General features: G+C 34.8%; 2 protein-coding genes and 1 long non-coding RNA gene across 6 annotated transcripts in view; 2 read left to right on the plus strand and 1 right to left on the minus strand.

Annotated features, from left to right (window-relative positions):
• Positions 1-3,538, plus strand: part of LOC103999095 (uncharacterized) — a 5,304-nt gene extending 1,766 nt beyond the window's left edge. For 2 of the 3 annotated variants that reach the window (XR_010491462.1, XR_001975623.2), the window contains 3 exons: positions 30-106; positions 1,514-1,640; positions 3,159-3,538. This is a non-coding gene — a long non-coding RNA (uncharacterized LOC103999095). Of the gene's footprint in view, positions 107-1,513; positions 1,641-3,158 lie in introns of all 3 variants that reach the window. The other variant, XR_001975620.2, reaches the window with a different exon arrangement.
• Positions 3,539-3,556: 18 nt separating this feature from the next.
• LOC135623676 (homeobox-leucine zipper protein HAT22-like) lies at positions 3,557-4,959 on the minus strand. Its single transcript, XM_065126912.1, has 3 exons — positions 4,251-4,959; positions 4,095-4,174; positions 3,557-4,011 (listed from the first exon to the last, which is right to left on the minus strand). The coding sequence occupies exons 1-3, from the start codon at positions 4,857-4,859 to the stop codon at positions 3,756-3,758; spliced, it is 945 nt and encodes a 314-aa protein (XP_064982984.1). The 5' UTR covers positions 4,860-4,959; the 3' UTR covers positions 3,557-3,755.
• A 5,599-nt stretch (positions 4,960-10,558) lies between these two features.
• On the plus strand, positions 10,559-16,942 carry LOC135623677 (uncharacterized). Of its 2 annotated transcripts, XM_065126913.1 has the most exons (7): positions 10,562-10,846; positions 12,048-12,089; positions 12,578-12,709; positions 14,702-14,934; positions 15,407-15,443; positions 16,227-16,284; positions 16,405-16,942. In XM_065126913.1, the coding sequence occupies exons 1-7, from the start codon at positions 10,718-10,720 to the stop codon at positions 16,479-16,481; spliced, it is 708 nt and encodes a 235-aa protein (XP_064982985.1). In that variant the 5' UTR covers positions 10,562-10,717; the 3' UTR covers positions 16,482-16,942. The 2 variants fall into 2 exon arrangements, with proteins under 2 accessions (XP_064982986.1, XP_064982985.1); XM_065126914.1 differs by lacking the exon at positions 12,048-12,089 and having other exon boundaries at positions 10,559-10,846.
• The last annotated feature ends 568 nt before the right edge of the window (positions 16,943-17,510 follow it).

Consider the following 17,510-nt stretch of genomic DNA (forward strand, 5'->3'; position numbering starts at 1 on the left):
TTGTGACAGGTGGCTTTTGATGAGTTTAGGTAACAGATGGACATAAGGTGTTTTATGACATAATGGACACAAGATCATCCATCTCTACTCCGTTTTTACATTGGGGGTGAGATTTTTTAGCAATAACAATCATTATCTACTATGTGTTTTATGACATAATCTAACCAACAATCATCCTCTCTAGATCCTGCATCAATCTTTAAATTTCTGTACATCGATTCTAAGCAATCAAGTTTCTTCCAATGCAGGATCTATAGAGTATCAATATATGGAAATTCAAAATTGGATTGTTTGTGAACACAAAAGACCCATATCTCATTGCCTTGTCCATATATCATTTGGTGTTTGAAAGTTTAGTCAGTTTTAAAGTAATTACAATGATCTCATATCAATTAGACTCGACACATTGTTTGATGATTTTGATGATCTTGATCATATTTTAACAAACATCACTCTGCTGATAATTTGTATGCTTTTGAAAGTTCAATATTAGAAGGAAAAGAAAAACTTTCCTTTTGAATCTTGTCTCATCATTGTCAAAACAATATGTATTCAACAAATAAACTTGCACAAATGGTATGCATCAGCAATATCATCCCAAAATACTAATTTAACCCTCTCGAAATCAGTGATGATGTTGTTTTTTTTTAGTTTGTTAACTGAATATTTCTCCTCTTTATGAATAACAAGATCCTGTCATTTGTACAAGATCAAATCCTGAATCAGTTCACAGCCATCTTGTTTCAAGTAGATGTGACATATTCTTTGTTGATTTTGATTTGTAATTCTTGATTACAACTCAACACAACCATCATGTTGCTAATATTTATTTTCTTGGCTTTCCTAGCTTTTCCTGTCTATGTCACTTTTTGAAAGAACTATTGGCACTGTTTATAAAACTTGGAAGAACCAAAGTATTCATTCTTGATTATAACTCGACACGAGTTCATGTTGCTGGTTATTGATTTTTTTTCTTTCCTAGCTTTTCCCATCTATATCATTTGTTAGAACTACTATTGCCCCAGAAAATTTATGAATAACCAAGGAGGAGCCTTCATTGTCAGGGAGTGTATTACCTTTTGCATGCTAGTAAGAATAAATGCTGTTGATGTCAGTCTCGACTGAGTCAATCTGTTGTTTGGTGAGAGAATTCAGTCTTTCTCTCTTTCTTTTAGGCCAGTCCCTAGCCGTATGGGAGCTAGGAAGTATGAAGCATGCAAGTTTGAAGTATGGGGATCTTCTGTTGACGATGAAATTTTGTTGTAGTTTGTAGAATATATTTTCATGCATAATACTTCAATATACTTAATTGACAGAATTTGACCATGAAGTTTTATACTGCACGCTTTCAGAGCATAAATCAAAAGAGACATTTCAGCTTTAGTGTCTGGTGGAGGGCCACAATCAGGCACCACGAGATCATGATTGACTGTTTATTGACAAAGATTGCTAATCTGTCATAGTATTACTATATAAAAATATTAATCTATTGATCTTCGCTTTCCTCATGCAGGAGATGGAAACTCTGTGAGCCCACCACTGCAATGCTTGATGGATGTCCAATTGTTTCTTGTTCAAGTTGTCCAACATTGATTGTGCCCCCTCTCTAACTCACAGGATCACAGCAAAATCCTTCTTTGGTACATCTCTAGATTGCTCTTTTTCTTGCTCTCTCTAGATTATTTATATAACTTGTTAGTTCATTGATCATAAACACTTTTACTTCCTAAGTTGTGCTATATCCATGTCTCGTCAAAGGAGTTTTGATCAAAACATATAATCTATATAAAAATCTGTGAAAACAAATGACATTTAAGTTTTTGCATCTCTCCTTGGTTATGCATGTCAAAAAAATGTTCTGTATCCTAGATAAACATGGCCTGAAATGTTAGGAATACTAGCATAGTCAGTTAGCCTAAAATTTTCAATCTTATTTTTGTACTAAGGCTCGTCCTCTATCATACAAGAATGATGATATTAGATATGTAAGAAATTTCTCACAAGATAGTGTCTATGTTTTAGCTTTGTAACAATTGATGTATAATAACATTTCAGAGGAAATCATTGCAGAAAAATAATGGTTCATTCTCATTTATTCTTCAATGGATATAAATAGGCATATGTATAAGATCTAAATAATATAGTGTTTAATATGTGTAAAATATATTCACAATTAACAGAAAATCTTAATCCGGCACAATACATTTTTTATATCCTTTTTCGTAATAATGTCCATGTACAAATTCTGATCTACAATCAACCTAATGATATGACATGGGACATGACCTTCCCATCTTTTAGGACTTTAAACAATGGAAGTAAAGCAATGCCATGATCAAACATTGTCGTAGGGCATGGGGTAGAAGAAACCAAAGGAGTTGATTGCTTAAGATACCAAATGAATTTAAATCTCATGTTGTAGGACCCTTGAGCAGTAGAGATCACTTTGATAGACACACTGGTTGGGCTCTTGGGGAACATCAAGTGGGAGGTGGCCCCCTCTTGGATAAGCCTCTTGTGTGCATTTTGAGACTAATCATTGTCATTCCTTTCTTATTCCTCAAGCTTTCCTCTTCATCCATCAATTATTGAAGAGCTATCTCTTCATCTACTTGATTTGCATACTAATTTGCACCTATTTTAGAGAGACAAGGATCAGGCACACATGTTAGTCTATTATGGTTTGAGGACATATCATGCCTATGTTTGGGTTGTAGAAGAAAGAAAATATAGGATTGAATAGAATATGATTTTTTTTTCTTTTTATCCTTTATTCTTCCCAAGATTAAGAACTCCCCATAAGTTGAATATTTTAGGACTATTTTTTAGAATTATAACTTTAGAAATACCTAAATCTAAGATAAGACATCCAAGTAATTAGCATACATGATTGCATGATATCTGTGTGTTAAAGGAGTAAATATATAATTCAACATGAAGCAAACCTTTTTTTACTCTCTTCTTTTTCATGTTTGTGCCGAAATCTAGCATACAAAAAGACATCTTTAGATATAATTAATCAAGCAAAAACATAAAAAAATGAAATTCAAAGAATTTTTTTTCCCCTAGAGAAAGACTCCTAACTATCCCCAATTCGTCAATGATGATTATCCAATCATTATTTTTACGCATAATAAGAGATTTTATTGCCTGTACAGCTACAAGAAGTATGCCACTCATAAGGATCAATGGAAGCTCTACAAATGGAATTTTGAAGCTCGGAACGCACTTTAGGAGCTTCTTCTGATGAACAGTGAGTTAAGTCAGGACATGAAGCAATTTATTTTTTCCTTAAGATAAATTCCATAAGATATCAAAGAAAGCTGCACTCATGTATGTGGACAAGTGCTCGAGCACTCATTTTCCAGAAGATGTTGTAGATGTTTGTTAATTTACATTATTATTTTATGAAAATATCATAGAGTGTCTTGATCACTAGACTCAGTAATATCAAGCAAATGATGTCTTGAGCACACTTTTTTTGAGCAGAAATAGATCTTTAGACGTAATTCATAAAAAATACATCTTTTGAGCAGAACAAAATAAATAGTGTTCATTCAGCAGAAAATGAACTCATTCAAAACCACTCACATGACATCAATGTATAGGGTTTTTGTGTCTTAGAGAGAGAAAGAGAGAGAGAGAGAGAATTCACCATCATGGTCTCTAGATCTAAATTGATGACAACAGTATCACCTGAAGCAAAACCAAATACTATTATATGCCGACAAGGAGGGATCCGCATATAACAGCAGTCATGCTGCGTGGTGGGCGAAGGGGTTGAAGAAGCGAGGCCTCGAGGCCGGCAAGGGAGAACCAGTCTCAGCGCCGCCGATGAACTTCTTGCACGACGGACACATCGCCGGGATTTGCATGTGCCTCGTCGCCGACAGCTTATGCGACTTCTCGAGATCCTGCAGCTCCTTCTGCAGCCTCCTCTTCTCCTCCGTCAGCGTCTCGCAGCATCGCCTGAGGAACTCCAGCTCCACCTCCGTTTTCTTGAGCTTGGTCCTGCAACAAGATCTAAGTGATATGAAGTCGTTCTAAGGAACCGAGGGCTTCTAATTCAACTCTGGAACACCAATCTTCACCACCTCGCTCTCCTGTTCTGGAACCACACTTCCACCTGCCGAGGCCGAAGGTTCAGCTGCTTAGCCAGAGCTTGCTTTTGTTTCTGACAGTAGAAAGAGATCATTCAAGTTAGATCACAATCTTAATTTTCTTGGCAGGATTTCGTCTTTGATTCAAACCGGATTGAGACTGCTGTGCTCCTTAAACTTGTCTTCCAAAAGGGAAGACTGCTCCTTGGTGAGCCTGAGCTTCTTCCTAGCACCGCTGTCTTCCTCCTCCTCGTCGCTGATCCGGGACGAAACCTTTTCCACCTCCTCGCTCCTTACATCGTCCTCCCTCTTAATCTTGCAGGGATGATGACTCTGAGGAGGAGGAGGAGAGTGCCTGCTACAAATATCTCTACCCATCTCAACTTCCACCGAGGCACAGACGTCGCCGGGGAGTGCGAGGGTGAGAGAGGGCTCAAGTGCCTTGGCAGTCGAAGAAGATCTTTGCAGCTCGAGTCCAGAGCTCGAATGGGGACGACTACCGATCGAGAGATCGCTTCTCCCATCATAACTCAGCGTAAGAGAAAGGCCAGTGTGGGGTGTATCATCTCGATCATGGTCATCCATGGCCATAGGTGGGGATCTTCTTCTTCTTCTTCTTTTTCCTCTATTATGCTTGAGCTTGTCAAGGAAGGAAGAAAGGAAGGGAAGGGAGGAGCGAGGGATGCGAGATGTATTTGAATCATGGGATAGTGATGATGGTGATACGGAGAAGCTTAAAGGCATGACGCACCATGACATAGGTTGACCTCGAAAGGTCGAGAGAGAGAGAGAAGAAAAGGCGAGGAGAGTTGAGGCTCAAAACCACGGCGGTGTACAGAAGATGATGGAAACCATTAGAGGGAAGGAGAAAGAGAGGATTGCTTGTGGTTTCAAGAATCAAGAACCTCTTTTTCTTCCTTATTTTTTACCGTATATATATGGCTACATTTATTGTCTTTTATGCCATTTTCAACTTCATGCATCATCAAGCAATCAACTAACCCATTGATCAAAAGAAAATTGTGTGGAAGTTTCATGCCATTTGATGGGGGTGTCTCAACGATGATGATGCCAGCAATATGAATGAAGCTTATTATTAATGTATCAAAAATTGTCACTTGTCTATCCACCAAGGAAATTTGTGAGTTCATATTTTATTTTATTTGATAATTAATGTTTTTCCTTTAAATTGCTAATTCGTACTATAAAATTCGGGTTATTCGGGTTACGGTTATCTGACTGACTTAAATATCAAAAAAAATATTTTATAATTTTTGTAAAGAATTAAGTGATGAAGGAATATTTTGATCCTACAACTTTATGATAATTATCGATCAACTATCTATCTTATTTTTATTTGTTAGATGATGTTTTGAATTCTCAACATTGGATAATTGAATTCAGACTTATATTTTAGATAGAAGCTTGTTGCAATAAAACTAATACACTTTGCTTTATAGACATGCTCCTCATGTTTTTGCTGCCTTCAAGTATTATTATATGTAGTTGATTTCTTAGTACATTAAAGCATTTGGAGATTAATTATAGATTATTCCTACCTTTAACGTCTTGGTCTTTACGCCTTTAAAAATTATATTAAGATCTCTATACTTATGAAAGCGAAATATTTAATCTCATTTTTTCTCACGCTATCAACTCTATTAATAAAAATATCATAGGGTTTACCAATAAGTATGTGCTGACTTTATCTCACTTTGATTTATTACTTAGCACATGCAATATTTTCATCCGTAGAGTCGATGACGTGAGAAAAATTAAATATTTTATTTTAAATTAAATATTTTATTTTCATAAGGATAAAGATCTCAATATAACTTTTGAAAGCATGTGGATCGAGATACTAAAGGTAACTAATTATAGTCGATAATATATGATCAACTCAAATTATGAGTTCTTTCTCTTTCTTTTAACTCATTTTACCCTCTCTAATCAAGGATGGTTGGGTATAATAATGCTCGGTCAATTCTTCCTTTGATACAATAATTGCATTACTTCTTTCAAGTCAAAAGAACAAGGAGAAGAAGCATTTGTGATATTGGGATGTGATGAATCTCTTTATGCACTCACAAAAGAAAAATGTTGCTTTCATGATAACCACACTGCACCACAGGATGGATGACTGGACTTCATTGGAGGAAGACCAAATGCTGCATTAGAATCCAATCCTAGTTGAAGTTGTCATAAGTGTTTGTCTACATTTCCCACTTCCCACCTAAACAGCATCCCAAGAATGAGTAAGAGGTGGATAGATAATGCAAAAGAACAACTTTCACTGAGATTTCATGCTTTGTTTGCTTGTCTGCAATGGCAAAAGTTTTGTGTTGTTTGTCTGAAATATAATGAGGGGCTGTGTATCTCTAAAAAGATTCATAAAACTCTTGTTATTTCTCACAGTGAGTTGGTAAGGTGGTAAAGTTGTTTCATTTTACTATGCCAATAAATTCATTGCATTGATATATGAGGCTTTATAGGAAATGCAACCAAGCCTTAAGTATGCTTGTTGTGAGATGAAAAGTCTTTTAGAGGAAAAGAGAGATGCATATTAAATGCAATGTGTTTCCTATATACATAGGGCCTATATAAGGCCATGCCTTTTATCATGGAGGACTGGATGATAGGATGGGTTAATTATAGATTAACTTTTATATTTGAATCTTATTAATATTATGGTCTCTATATTTAAAAAATTTATATTAAGGTTCTTATAGTTCTAAAAATAAAATAAATAATCTTAATCTTATTTGTCTTAACATTATTAACTACAAAAACATAATATGTCACATCGATTGGTATGAAAATGATGAGCAAAAAGATAATTTTAATATCTCTTTTATTTCTAGCGATTTTACCGATAAAAAAATAATTTCAACATTGCATGTGCTGAAAATGAAAGGGATATTGAAATTATCCTTTTGCGCACCACTTTCGCATCGATAGTATCATATATTATATTTTTCGTCAATGTTGCTGACGATGTTAGGATAAATAAGATTATTTATTTTACTTTCTGAATAATAAGAATCATAATATAAATTTTTTAAGTATAGAAATCATAATGCTAATAGGGTCCAAGTATATAAGATAATATATAATTAGTCCTAGTAGAATAGGAAACAAAAGTGATAGTTATTAGGCTGATATGAGTTGAAAAAAATGAAATAAGTTTTGAGTTAGATTTAGCATAAGCTATAATAGAATCATTTAGTGGTACTAAGAAAGTTTATCTTATCAACACTCTTCTCTTTATTTTTACAACTCCATCTCTCTCTATCTATCCCTTCAAGTAATCTATAGTTGAATTTTCTTATACATCTCTTGTGTATTATTACCTCACAAGTTTTGGCTCAAGTAGATGATACTCAAAACTGTGAAAAAAGAGATTGAGACATGTGTAATGTCATGTTGGAATTAGTGGCCTATGATACTAAATGTTATAGGCTGACTCTTTTGTGCTCCCAACAGGAGAAACACTAAGAATAACTTGTGATTAGAATGACAAGATTGTCATTGACTTTGGAGCACTCCCACTAGCCAAAATCCAGAAGACATGATCAGAGAAGAAGTTGTTAACCAACAAGGCAAAGCAAGAGGAGTGGGTTTGGATTGAGTCAAATGGCACCACATCAAAGGTGAGTGGAGGTTCCTTGAACATCAACTCCACTCTCTTTTACAAATACCTCCCACTAGCCAAAATCCAGAAGACATGATCAGAGAAGAAGTTGTTAACCAACAAGGCAAAGCAAGAGGAGTGGGTTTGGATTGAGTCAAATGGCACCACATCAAAGGTGAGTGGAGGTTCCTTGAACATCAACTCCACTCTCTTTTACAAATACCTGTCATTGGGTGAAAGAGGCACACCAACAATTGATGTGAGAATGCAGCTAAAGGAGATGCTCTTAAAGATGATGATGGTGGCCACCAATGATATGCTACAAAAGCTTATTTGATTCTTGAGGATGATGGAAACTATAGAGAGACTTTGATTTTTCCTCCTTGTCTCTGTTCACCAGGTCTTCCAAGCATTGAAATTTTCAGTGCTCTTTAAAGAAGAAGAAAAAAGAAAAAGAAAATCTCTGATGTGATGTCCTAAAAAGTAATCTCAGATTTAGTGTGATGAATCACTATTTAACTTTACAAACATCTTATATCTTCATCTTATGGATATGAATAATTTTTTAATATTTTATTTCTTTGATACGTGGATTGTTCGTTGAACGTTTTTATCGTACTCTTAGCGTTTAAACTCATATATATTTGTCGAATAAAATTCACTCATTTAACTTTCATCTTTCAATTTTCTCTTTTTTATGCGTTGGTTATCTACCTCGACATCCACCTTCTTTAGATACTATGATTGTCTCCTTATATCAATTGATATCATTACCGTCAATGCTTTCTCATAATATACGCATAGTCATCTCTTTCTCTACTTTTTTTTCATCTATATTTTTGTTTCTCCTTTTTTTTCTCTTTTTTTCTATATATATCATTTGTCGATACTTCGATACATATTTTTTCTTGATCAAAACTTAGAACCTTAATGTTGGATGGACTAATAGAAATAAAAGTAAACGCAAGACATCATATTAGTAATAATCTTAGGTTCAAGATCATGCAAAGTCAATTGTAGAGGGAAGTTTGGCACAGGCACCACCATGTTTTGGCATGATTTCCTCGAATTGTAGCAAAGGCATATATGCTTAGACAAGTCACAAGTCAAATAGCATAATCTAGAATTACTTAGATTATCTCGACTCGATTAAACATGTGTCGTGGACGTAATGTTCATTAAAAGTCAAATTTGGGCATCACACTCATGTCACTGTCTCAATTCGCTGTTTCTTTTAGCAAACAACCATCTTGTTAATGTAAGGCTTATACTTGATCGTAAAACCTTTTTAATGAGAGAAATTAAAGTCAAAAATCTTTTCAATGAGAGGAAACTAAAGTAAAAAAAAAAAAATCGTAAGGTGGTTTTATGAAAATATCTCTCTTTTTCATTTTTTTTCCCGAATAACCTCCTTGTTTTTATTTTTCTAAAAAATAAAAATATATGTTTTTTCCTCATCGTTGACATTTCTTGTGCTTCTCTTCTTGTCACCTCCACCCCTACTCTTTTGTCCCTCGTTGTAACAAGGTCCATCCTTCCCCGTCACACCCCTTTCTCGCTAGTGAGTCCCTATCCTTTCTTGTAGGGAAGGGCAAGGACTCACCTACGAGGAAGGGTTTGTGCACACGGAGGTGAGGTGCTTGACGAGGAAGTGTAGAGCTCAGAACAATGAGCGGGTGGCACTAGTCGAACGAAAGCGACAGGTGGAGAAGCATGAGCGACGTCGATGAGATGGAGTCAACAATAGGAAAATGAAGGAAGTGTATTATAAAATTATAAAAAATAGAGGTGCTATATGGGAAAAAACTAAAAATAAGAACTTTTTTCAAAAAATCATTTGTTCATGTAAAATTTAGTGATTTTAAAGTCTAATTTCACTTACCAAATAAATAGATTTGTAATGAAATTATAATTTACTATGACTAATTTCATGCCCATGTGTTGGTTGGGTTAATTTTATTAATGACTATAAAAAATCTTTATAATAAGTGATTAATATTTAAAAACTATTCATATACGAGATGGAATAACTTATCTTTGTTAGACATTTAAATTACTACATAGATCGGATACGACTCATAAATCTTTAACTCGTATTAATATTCAACTAATCTTGACCCATCTAATACAAACTTATTTAATTTGATAAAGGTTTGAGTTAGAGTGACACAAATTTAAATTGCTTAAGGAGTCAATCGCCTTGATTGGTATGACTCAATCTCATCTAATTAAAATGTCAACCAATGATGTAATATTTTTGTGTCTCAATATATATACCTCATGGAGATGTATATTTCAATCGTCAATTCCTTACCTAAGGTTGATATCATAACTATTTGGTGTAATGGAAGCACAAGTATCGATTCATGCAAAATTAGTTTCTTTTTGAGGTAGATTTATGAATCATTAGTTCCCATTTATTCTAATTATATCATATGTTCTCCCTTTAAAACGAGACAAACTTCGACGAGAGCTTTAAAATACGATGCACTTTCATTTAAAAATTACGATTTATTTTGATAGCAATGTATAAGACTTATTTATTAATAATTTATTCGACACGACGAACGTTCGTCGTATCATTTGATATGAGTAACATATATCGATTCGATAAATGATCGATAAGACTTATTTATTAATAATTTATTTGATACGAAGTTCGTCGTATCATTTGATACGAGTAGCATGTATCGATACGAACGATACATCGATAATTTTTATATATTATATATTAATACGTTCGATACAGCTCGATATAATTGGTGCATTTGGTATTGATAGCCGGTCGATGTATCAATACAAAGGTGTCACGTCTCGCGGATATGTTTATACGTAGACATACCTGACGGGAAGCACCGGCTTCGACATGGAAAAGTAGGAAAGAGAGGAACACGCGGCTTGCGTCGGGATTACAGCGTCGGGCGTTGGCGAAGGTGATGCCCGCGTGTGCGCCGGGAGGGCTCTCGATCCGTCCGTGTAGCGGGAGATGATGACGATCCCCGCGGGATCGAAGAGCGGCGATGGGAATCATCCGTGGTCGGGAAGGGACCACGGCTCGTTGACGTACGGCCTCGCCCTCTTCGGATTGATCGGCGCCGCTGCCGCCACCGTTGCGGTAACGGCGATTCCCTTTTCCTATCTCTTCTTGGAGTTTTGGTGTCTACCCTTTCGAATTAGGGTTCTAGATTCATCATGGGTTGCCTCTTACACTTGTGCGTTTCTTCCCCTTAATGCTTTGATTTACTATGTTTCGATAACAATGAGGAGAAGAGAAAAAGGAAGGTGGGATATAAGGAGAGATGAGGAGGGCGAAAATAGCGAGGAGACGAGAGAAAAGAAAAGAAGAGGATACCACAGAGAAAGGTTTCTTCCGTTGAACTTTCCATAAGTTTCACTAAGTGGATGCTTCTTTTAAAGAAATGGAATAACCTATGTATTGCGATAAATTGCTCCTAAGCTAGTCGATCAATTATAGCCATGTTTTATCCTAAACCTTGATAGATGTGAATACCTAGGGAAGATAAGAAAAGGGATTGACGGATCAATAATGCTGGAAAGGGATTGATAAAATAGATTTCATTTCAAATTCCTAATTGCAAGGATGATGATGATGAAAAGGACTCAAAACCAGAATGGTGATGCCGGAAGTCGTTCATCTAAAATTTCCTAAGCAAATCAACTGGCTACAATGTGTCAAAATCTTTTGATCAATAGATCAAGATTCTTTGTTAGAAACATCTTAGGTTAGTGCTTGAAAGTCCTCAAAGACTTTCCGCAAAGTGCTCTCTTGATAAAGGGACTTATCGTCACCTTGGTGGGAAAAAAAATTAAAAGAGTTCTTTTCTTAAAAATTCAAGTCTGGAGATACACTTCTCATACAAGACCAGCATATTGAAGCTGGTTCTAGTACACTGTTTCATTTCTTTCTTTCTGGAATTTGTTTCTGGTCTGATTAAAGAAATATAGATATGTAATACAAAAGTTACTAAACGTATACAGAAAGCAGATTAAAAGCCAATATAATGGCTCACAGTATTGTATGCTTCCACACCTCAGTGGAGTTGCAATAACATTCTTTTTATTTATTGTTGATTCGGATGGTAATGTTCATTCTTGCTCGTAGAATCAACATGGCTTGTTGTTGTGGTTGCTGTTGTTGTATATGATGCAGATTTTTTATTTTTTGCCTATTTCTAGGACACATTTATGTGATAGTGTGACTTATGCCTTTGTTTAGTATTCTGATGACATGGTAAGTTATTGTGACCCAGTTGGCACCTTTTACTTTTTCTCTCTCCTTTTTTGCAACTTTGTAGGTTGGACAGTTGAGAAGGACTATGCGTTGGTTCTCCACTCAGGTACAGTCAGCTGCTGGTCCTTGATGACATCATTTCATTGTTCTAATATCTTAGAGATGTTTTTTCTTCTCCATAGAACCTTGGTTGTCCAAAATGGTGCTATTTAGAGTGATGTTGTAGATGACTATTTTAGATGTTTATATACACAACAGAACATATTGGAATTTAGGTGATAAGAAAAATAAGTCCATTTTGATGAATGTTTGTGAAGAAATGATCAATATATAGGGTGAGAGCTAGTTAATTCAAGTTGAATTCATTTTATTCACTCAGTTAATATAGCTTGTCATTGAATTCTTCAAGTTGAATTCTTTCTGTGGTGTTGCCATATGTTTCTTGGGCGCCTTAACTCCATGTCATATTTGGATAACTGCAGGATTTTGTTTACTGGGCTAAGTTAGCACATGGCACTCACAAGAATGTTATATGATTGTAATTCTTTTCAAATACTTTCTCTAATGTCTTTTTTTTTTCTTGTTTTGCTTAAGCTTGATGAGTCACAATCCCATACATCATGGAAGAGAGCTGGCAGTTCGAGCTTCGGAAACCACAAGCAAAAAACTTGGAACAAATGCGACCGCCGTATGCAAGAAGAGTATGAGGAGGAAATGGAGAGAGTGGTTGGTTTCTCTTCTCTCTTGTTTATTCATTTTTTACTTAAACTAAGTCTAGTTAAATATTTTATAAGATTGGTAATTTTAGGGGTTAAAATGTAGAATTAGTTTGTACCTCTAAAAGCAACCTTTTGCTTTCTGAGGTTATTACAGTATCCAAAATAAACATATTTTTGTTGCCATAAACTTGTTCCGGAAAATATCTTTATATTATATTATATTTTTTAATTTTTTTTATTACATCAAATAGCATATATGACGCTCACACGTGGACTCTAACCTAAGACCTATCACTTGTGCAGTATTGCACTAACCAGTCTGGATGTTTCAGACTATATTATGTTTTGTTATTATGCTGTGAATATTTGAAAATATCTAAATTTAAGATTTTTAAGATTTTTATCGCTCCATACATTTTATGGACAAAAACGATGGAAGGGAAAGAAGTGTTATATTTTTGGAACATTATTGTATTTCGCTCAGTAAAAGCTCTATTCACCATGTATCATGAACTGAAGGATTCTGTGATGAGACCAAGGATTTCACATACTCATGTCTACTGAAATACCATGTATCAGTAAAAGCTCTATTCACCTAGCTCTAATAATTGAAATATATTTTGTGTTTCACTAACGCTAGCTACGAATATCTTAGTATTGGAATCAGCAGCGAGCAGCTAGACCTTCAGCTTCTCTGCTACTTCCACTCTCATGGCATGCAATGTGATAGCATTGTCCATCAGTCGATATACATTAGTTAGCAACTACAGTCATTGTCGACTTTGTTCTTCAGAACACTAGAAATCTGAAACTTTGGCTTTTCCAATTAACCCCACTCCAGTCAATGATCACTCATCATGAAACCCACAGGATCCTTGATTGTGCACTTAGCTAATCTATTACTCAACACTCTTCTGATAGTTCTGAGCTGAGGTTCAGACATCTTAACTTTTTGTATTACAAAGATTTCAACCAAGCAATGAGACTCAGTGGATATCCACCAAAAATTCCTCATTATTATTATTGTTACTGTAATTTTTATTATGATCTATCATCTTCTTCATCTATAAAGTTACTATAAAAGAAAGGTATTACATTATTTAATTTTCATGGAGATTTTAGTGAAGGTATGAAAATGGTGAAATTCTAACTAGATATTATGTATAACTATTCTGGCTTAATACAATAAGCCTAAGTACTGTCGAGTTCTTACTATATAAATTGATTGAAAAACAAGGCTTTAGAAATATTACAAAGAATTATGTAAAATTAATGAAGAAAAAAAGTGTAAAAGTTTCTAAAATTGTTGCATCTGATTCGAATGGAAGTTATACTGACACAACTGCAAACTGAAATGTAAAGTTGGCTAAACTTAATTCAACAAAATTGGAAGTAAGTCTTCTAAGGTAAGTTGGCAAACAAAAAACTTTTGAATTATGCAAAAGGAGATTTTCAATTTTTATTTTCTTGATAACTGTGTCTCCATACCCTTATAGCGGGTTGCAAAAGCAGACCCTAAGAAGAATTAGAAATAATTTGGAGGAATCTCTTTTCCTCTCATATCTATGAACTCCTACCATTTTCTAGAAAGGCGTCATGCAGCCATTTTCTTCCTCATGTAAGGTGAACTACTTGGAGTTTAGGTACTATGCTTTATGATAAATGATTGAGCTCACAGGTCCAAAGCCACTTGCTTGGTGACATGACAAGTTGTATAAGGCTTCTCACTTATAACCACATATATTGTTGTTGTCTTGTACTAATATTAAAAATATAGTCCTTTACTTATTTCAATTGAGTTATGCAAGCTTGTTATTACCATTTTCACTTTGCTTCTCTAATCAGGCTTCTCACTCATCCTTATATTGCTTCTTCTGTCAGTTTTATTCTTCGTTTTTTGTTTCTAGCTACAAAATTTCATATATCTTCCTGATATATAGTTTTTTTCGCCATTTTAAAATATGTTGGCCATAATGCAGTGAAACTTTGCATTTTGTAGGAACGTATAAAGCGTGTGCAGAGCGTGTTCAACAGAGAAAGAAGTAAGAATAGGAAGAGATATGAGTCTTGGACAGACAACACTACTGATGCCTATCAATCTTTCCAAAGAGATGACTGGTACTGGAAGACAGATTCAAGTTACAAGGATCGATATACAAATTTCAGATATGCCACAAAGGACAGTGGGGATTATCTAATGTCACATCATTACTCTGTCTTAGGCCTTGACAGGTATTAGAATTCATATTTAAACTTGTTATAGGTTTTGCAGTATTTATCTTTGTTTAGTGAATGTTAACTGTTTGTAACTAGAGGAATCTTCTCCTTATGTGATAAGTATATCAGACCAGCAGATTGTCGATAGAATTCTGTGATTTTATTCTAGAACTTCATTTTTTACTATCATTTATAGATTTAAGATCACAGAGCTAAATGAACCTTGTAATGGATCGCACTTGTTAAATGGGTCTGTCCTGTTTATAAATGGTTTGAATTAATGTCAGAGAATAAGATGAAGTTAGATAATCCTGATTCGAGACATTTTGAGTACCTGTGACATCCACACTTTTTTGGTCAATTATGCTTGATCGACAGCATATCATGTAGCAACCATGATATATGGAATAACTACTTTGCTATCAGTAACATATGATGTTTAATGAATTTTTAGCTTTATAACTATCACTCTTGTTATTTCTTCTAGGTCAAGGTCAGAACCATACTCAGATACTGAGATCAAGGTGCACTTTTCAATGTCACTTGTACTTATTCGATATTTCCTTTACTGCATTCTGTTCTTCTGCTTGTAATTTGGTAATCATTTTTTTTGGAACATATTATGCTTCATAATATGAAAGCGAATATAGCACTGTTAATTGTGATGAATTTGGGTCACAATTGTCTTATAAGCTTTTACTAAAATTTAGTATAATTCTTACATGGTAAAGTGGTTATGGCTCCTAGATATGTCGGCTAAGGATGCAAAAACCATAAGTGGTTTCATAGAAGTGATGGAAATTGAAATTTTTTTATTACTGCATAAAAGCAATTGGTAGTGATCATGGTATTTTATTCTAGATGAACTTTTATAAGTAAAGGAAAAAAAAGTAAAAAAGTTGACATCTATGCATGCAACTGGAACTTCCATTGGAAGTTCTATGGTTGGGTAAACTTTGCCATTTGTATGATTTGGTTTTTGAATCTCATTCCTGATATGTTGGCATAAAACCCCAATTAACAATGTGATCATGTAGAAGTCTAATATCAAATCAAGTTTTCATGTCTACTTAAATAGTTAATGTTTTATACCCTATAAAATAAAATTGATCTCAAGACCACTTGCCAATGGACTAGTTTCGCATGAAGAGTTTAAATTGCTTATTGCCGTAAAACTCAACACCCACCCGTGTCTAGATATTCATGTGCCTCATGCTGGATTAAAAAGTAGCATGCATGTCTACTTAAAATAGTTTTTTTTTCCGAAGTATACTTAAATAGTTAAACCTTCTCATTGTCAATTACAGAATGCTTTCAGAGCAAAAGCAATGGAATACCATCCTGATCAAAACCAGGATAATAAAGGTAAGCCATCATCCTTACCAAAATGTTTTTAGCTTTTTTTTTCTTCTTTCAAAGTTATTTATCTTACACACTTCCAACCAAAACCGGCCCCCTAATTTTCTTGCTGGCATCTTTCTGCAGATGTTGCAGAGGCAAAATTTAAAGAGGTAATGATGTCCTATGAAGCAATAAAATCAGAGAGAAGTCAAGTGTGTTGACTCTCGAGGACTGAACACAAGATCGAGAAGAGCTGTGTATATATAAAGCAACTTTGCTGTGCTGTTAACTTTCAATCTGGTTTCCTTTTCGTCTATAATCTGCTTCTTGATGTAGTGTTGATTGATCTTTTAAAGTTCCAGCTCTGAAGGCGGCTGCACATCTACATATATGCTGAGAGGCATAATTAGAGATAATGTTGGCTATCAATTCATCAGATTGAGGGCCATACAACAAGCTTTTGATTCTGGCAAGTTCAGTATCGAACAAAAAATTTTGATTCACCAAATTGTAGGATGGTTTGTTATCTGATGGCAAAGTCAGATAGATGTCTATGCTTCAATACTGTTATTTGTTTATTTGTATATGCAAGTAGACGTGCAGTAGTAACCTATGTTTAAGTTCACTGGTGAGCATGAATTAGCAGCTAAAAGAGGGGTGCCAATCAGAACCCAAATATTAATTCTGCAGCAGTTAGGAAATTGCCCTCTTTCTTGGTCTAAATGATGCAGAGTTCTGCTGCTTTTCAGTGTTAATTAGCATTCTCTCGTAATGTACTATCCATTATTTACAGAGCATTGAAATATTTACGTACCATCCTAAACCAGAAGAAATGTTGCTTTCTTCGCCACACATCAGTTTCTCAAAGGAAATTGAGGCTCGACCTTATTATTTTCACTACATATTTCATCGGGCCACACATGGATCAGTGCTCGGGTGACATGATCGCCGCCGGTAATGAAGTATCTCTAACTTTTGTTACAATCGAATTTTGTTACCATCGAATCTGGTTTTGAAAAGTTCTTTGACTTTGATTTGGTTGAATATGTTACGATCGAATCTAGTTTTGAAAAGTTCTTTGACTTTGATATGGTTGAATATGACCTAAAGCAACCTCCATCTTTGGGACAATGGAACCTAGATCATTCTTCGTTTAGATGCAATCTAATCAAATAATGAAGTATTATTTATCTTCGATGCATCAAAACTCGATCATGAAACATCTTCCGTCTTCATCATCGAATCTGACT

Source organism: Musa acuminata, chromosome BXJ2-9 (genome assembly GCF_036884655.1).
Source record: "Musa acuminata AAA Group cultivar baxijiao chromosome BXJ2-9, Cavendish_Baxijiao_AAA, whole genome shotgun sequence".
Lineage (NCBI taxonomy): Eukaryota > Viridiplantae > Streptophyta > Magnoliopsida > Zingiberales > Musaceae > Musa > Musa acuminata.

Excerpts from the sequence above, each read along its gene's own strand:
- LOC135623676 (XM_065126912.1), bottom strand. The coding sequence starts at position 4,859 with ATGTCATGGTGCGTCATGCCTTTAAGCTTCTCCGTATCACCATCATCA. Across the intron at positions 4,175-4,250 it reads AGCACAGCAGTCTCAATCCG|AAACAAAAGCAAGCTCTGGC; the intron begins GTTTGAATCAAA and ends TTCTACTGTCAG. Across the intron at positions 4,012-4,094 it reads TTCCAGAACAGGAGAGCGAG|GACCAAGCTCAAGAAAACGG; the intron begins GTGGTGAAGATT and ends ATCTTGTTGCAG.
- LOC135623677 (XM_065126913.1), top strand. The coding sequence starts at position 10,718 with ATGATGACGATCCCCGCGGGATCGAAGAGCGGCGATGGGAATCATCCG. Across the intron at positions 10,847-12,047 it reads CCGCTGCCGCCACCGTTGCG|GTTGGACAGTTGAGAAGGAC; the intron begins GTAACGGCGATT and ends GCAACTTTGTAG. Across the intron at positions 12,090-12,577 it reads TGCGTTGGTTCTCCACTCAG|CTTGATGAGTCACAATCCCA; the intron begins GTACAGTCAGCT and ends GTTTTGCTTAAG.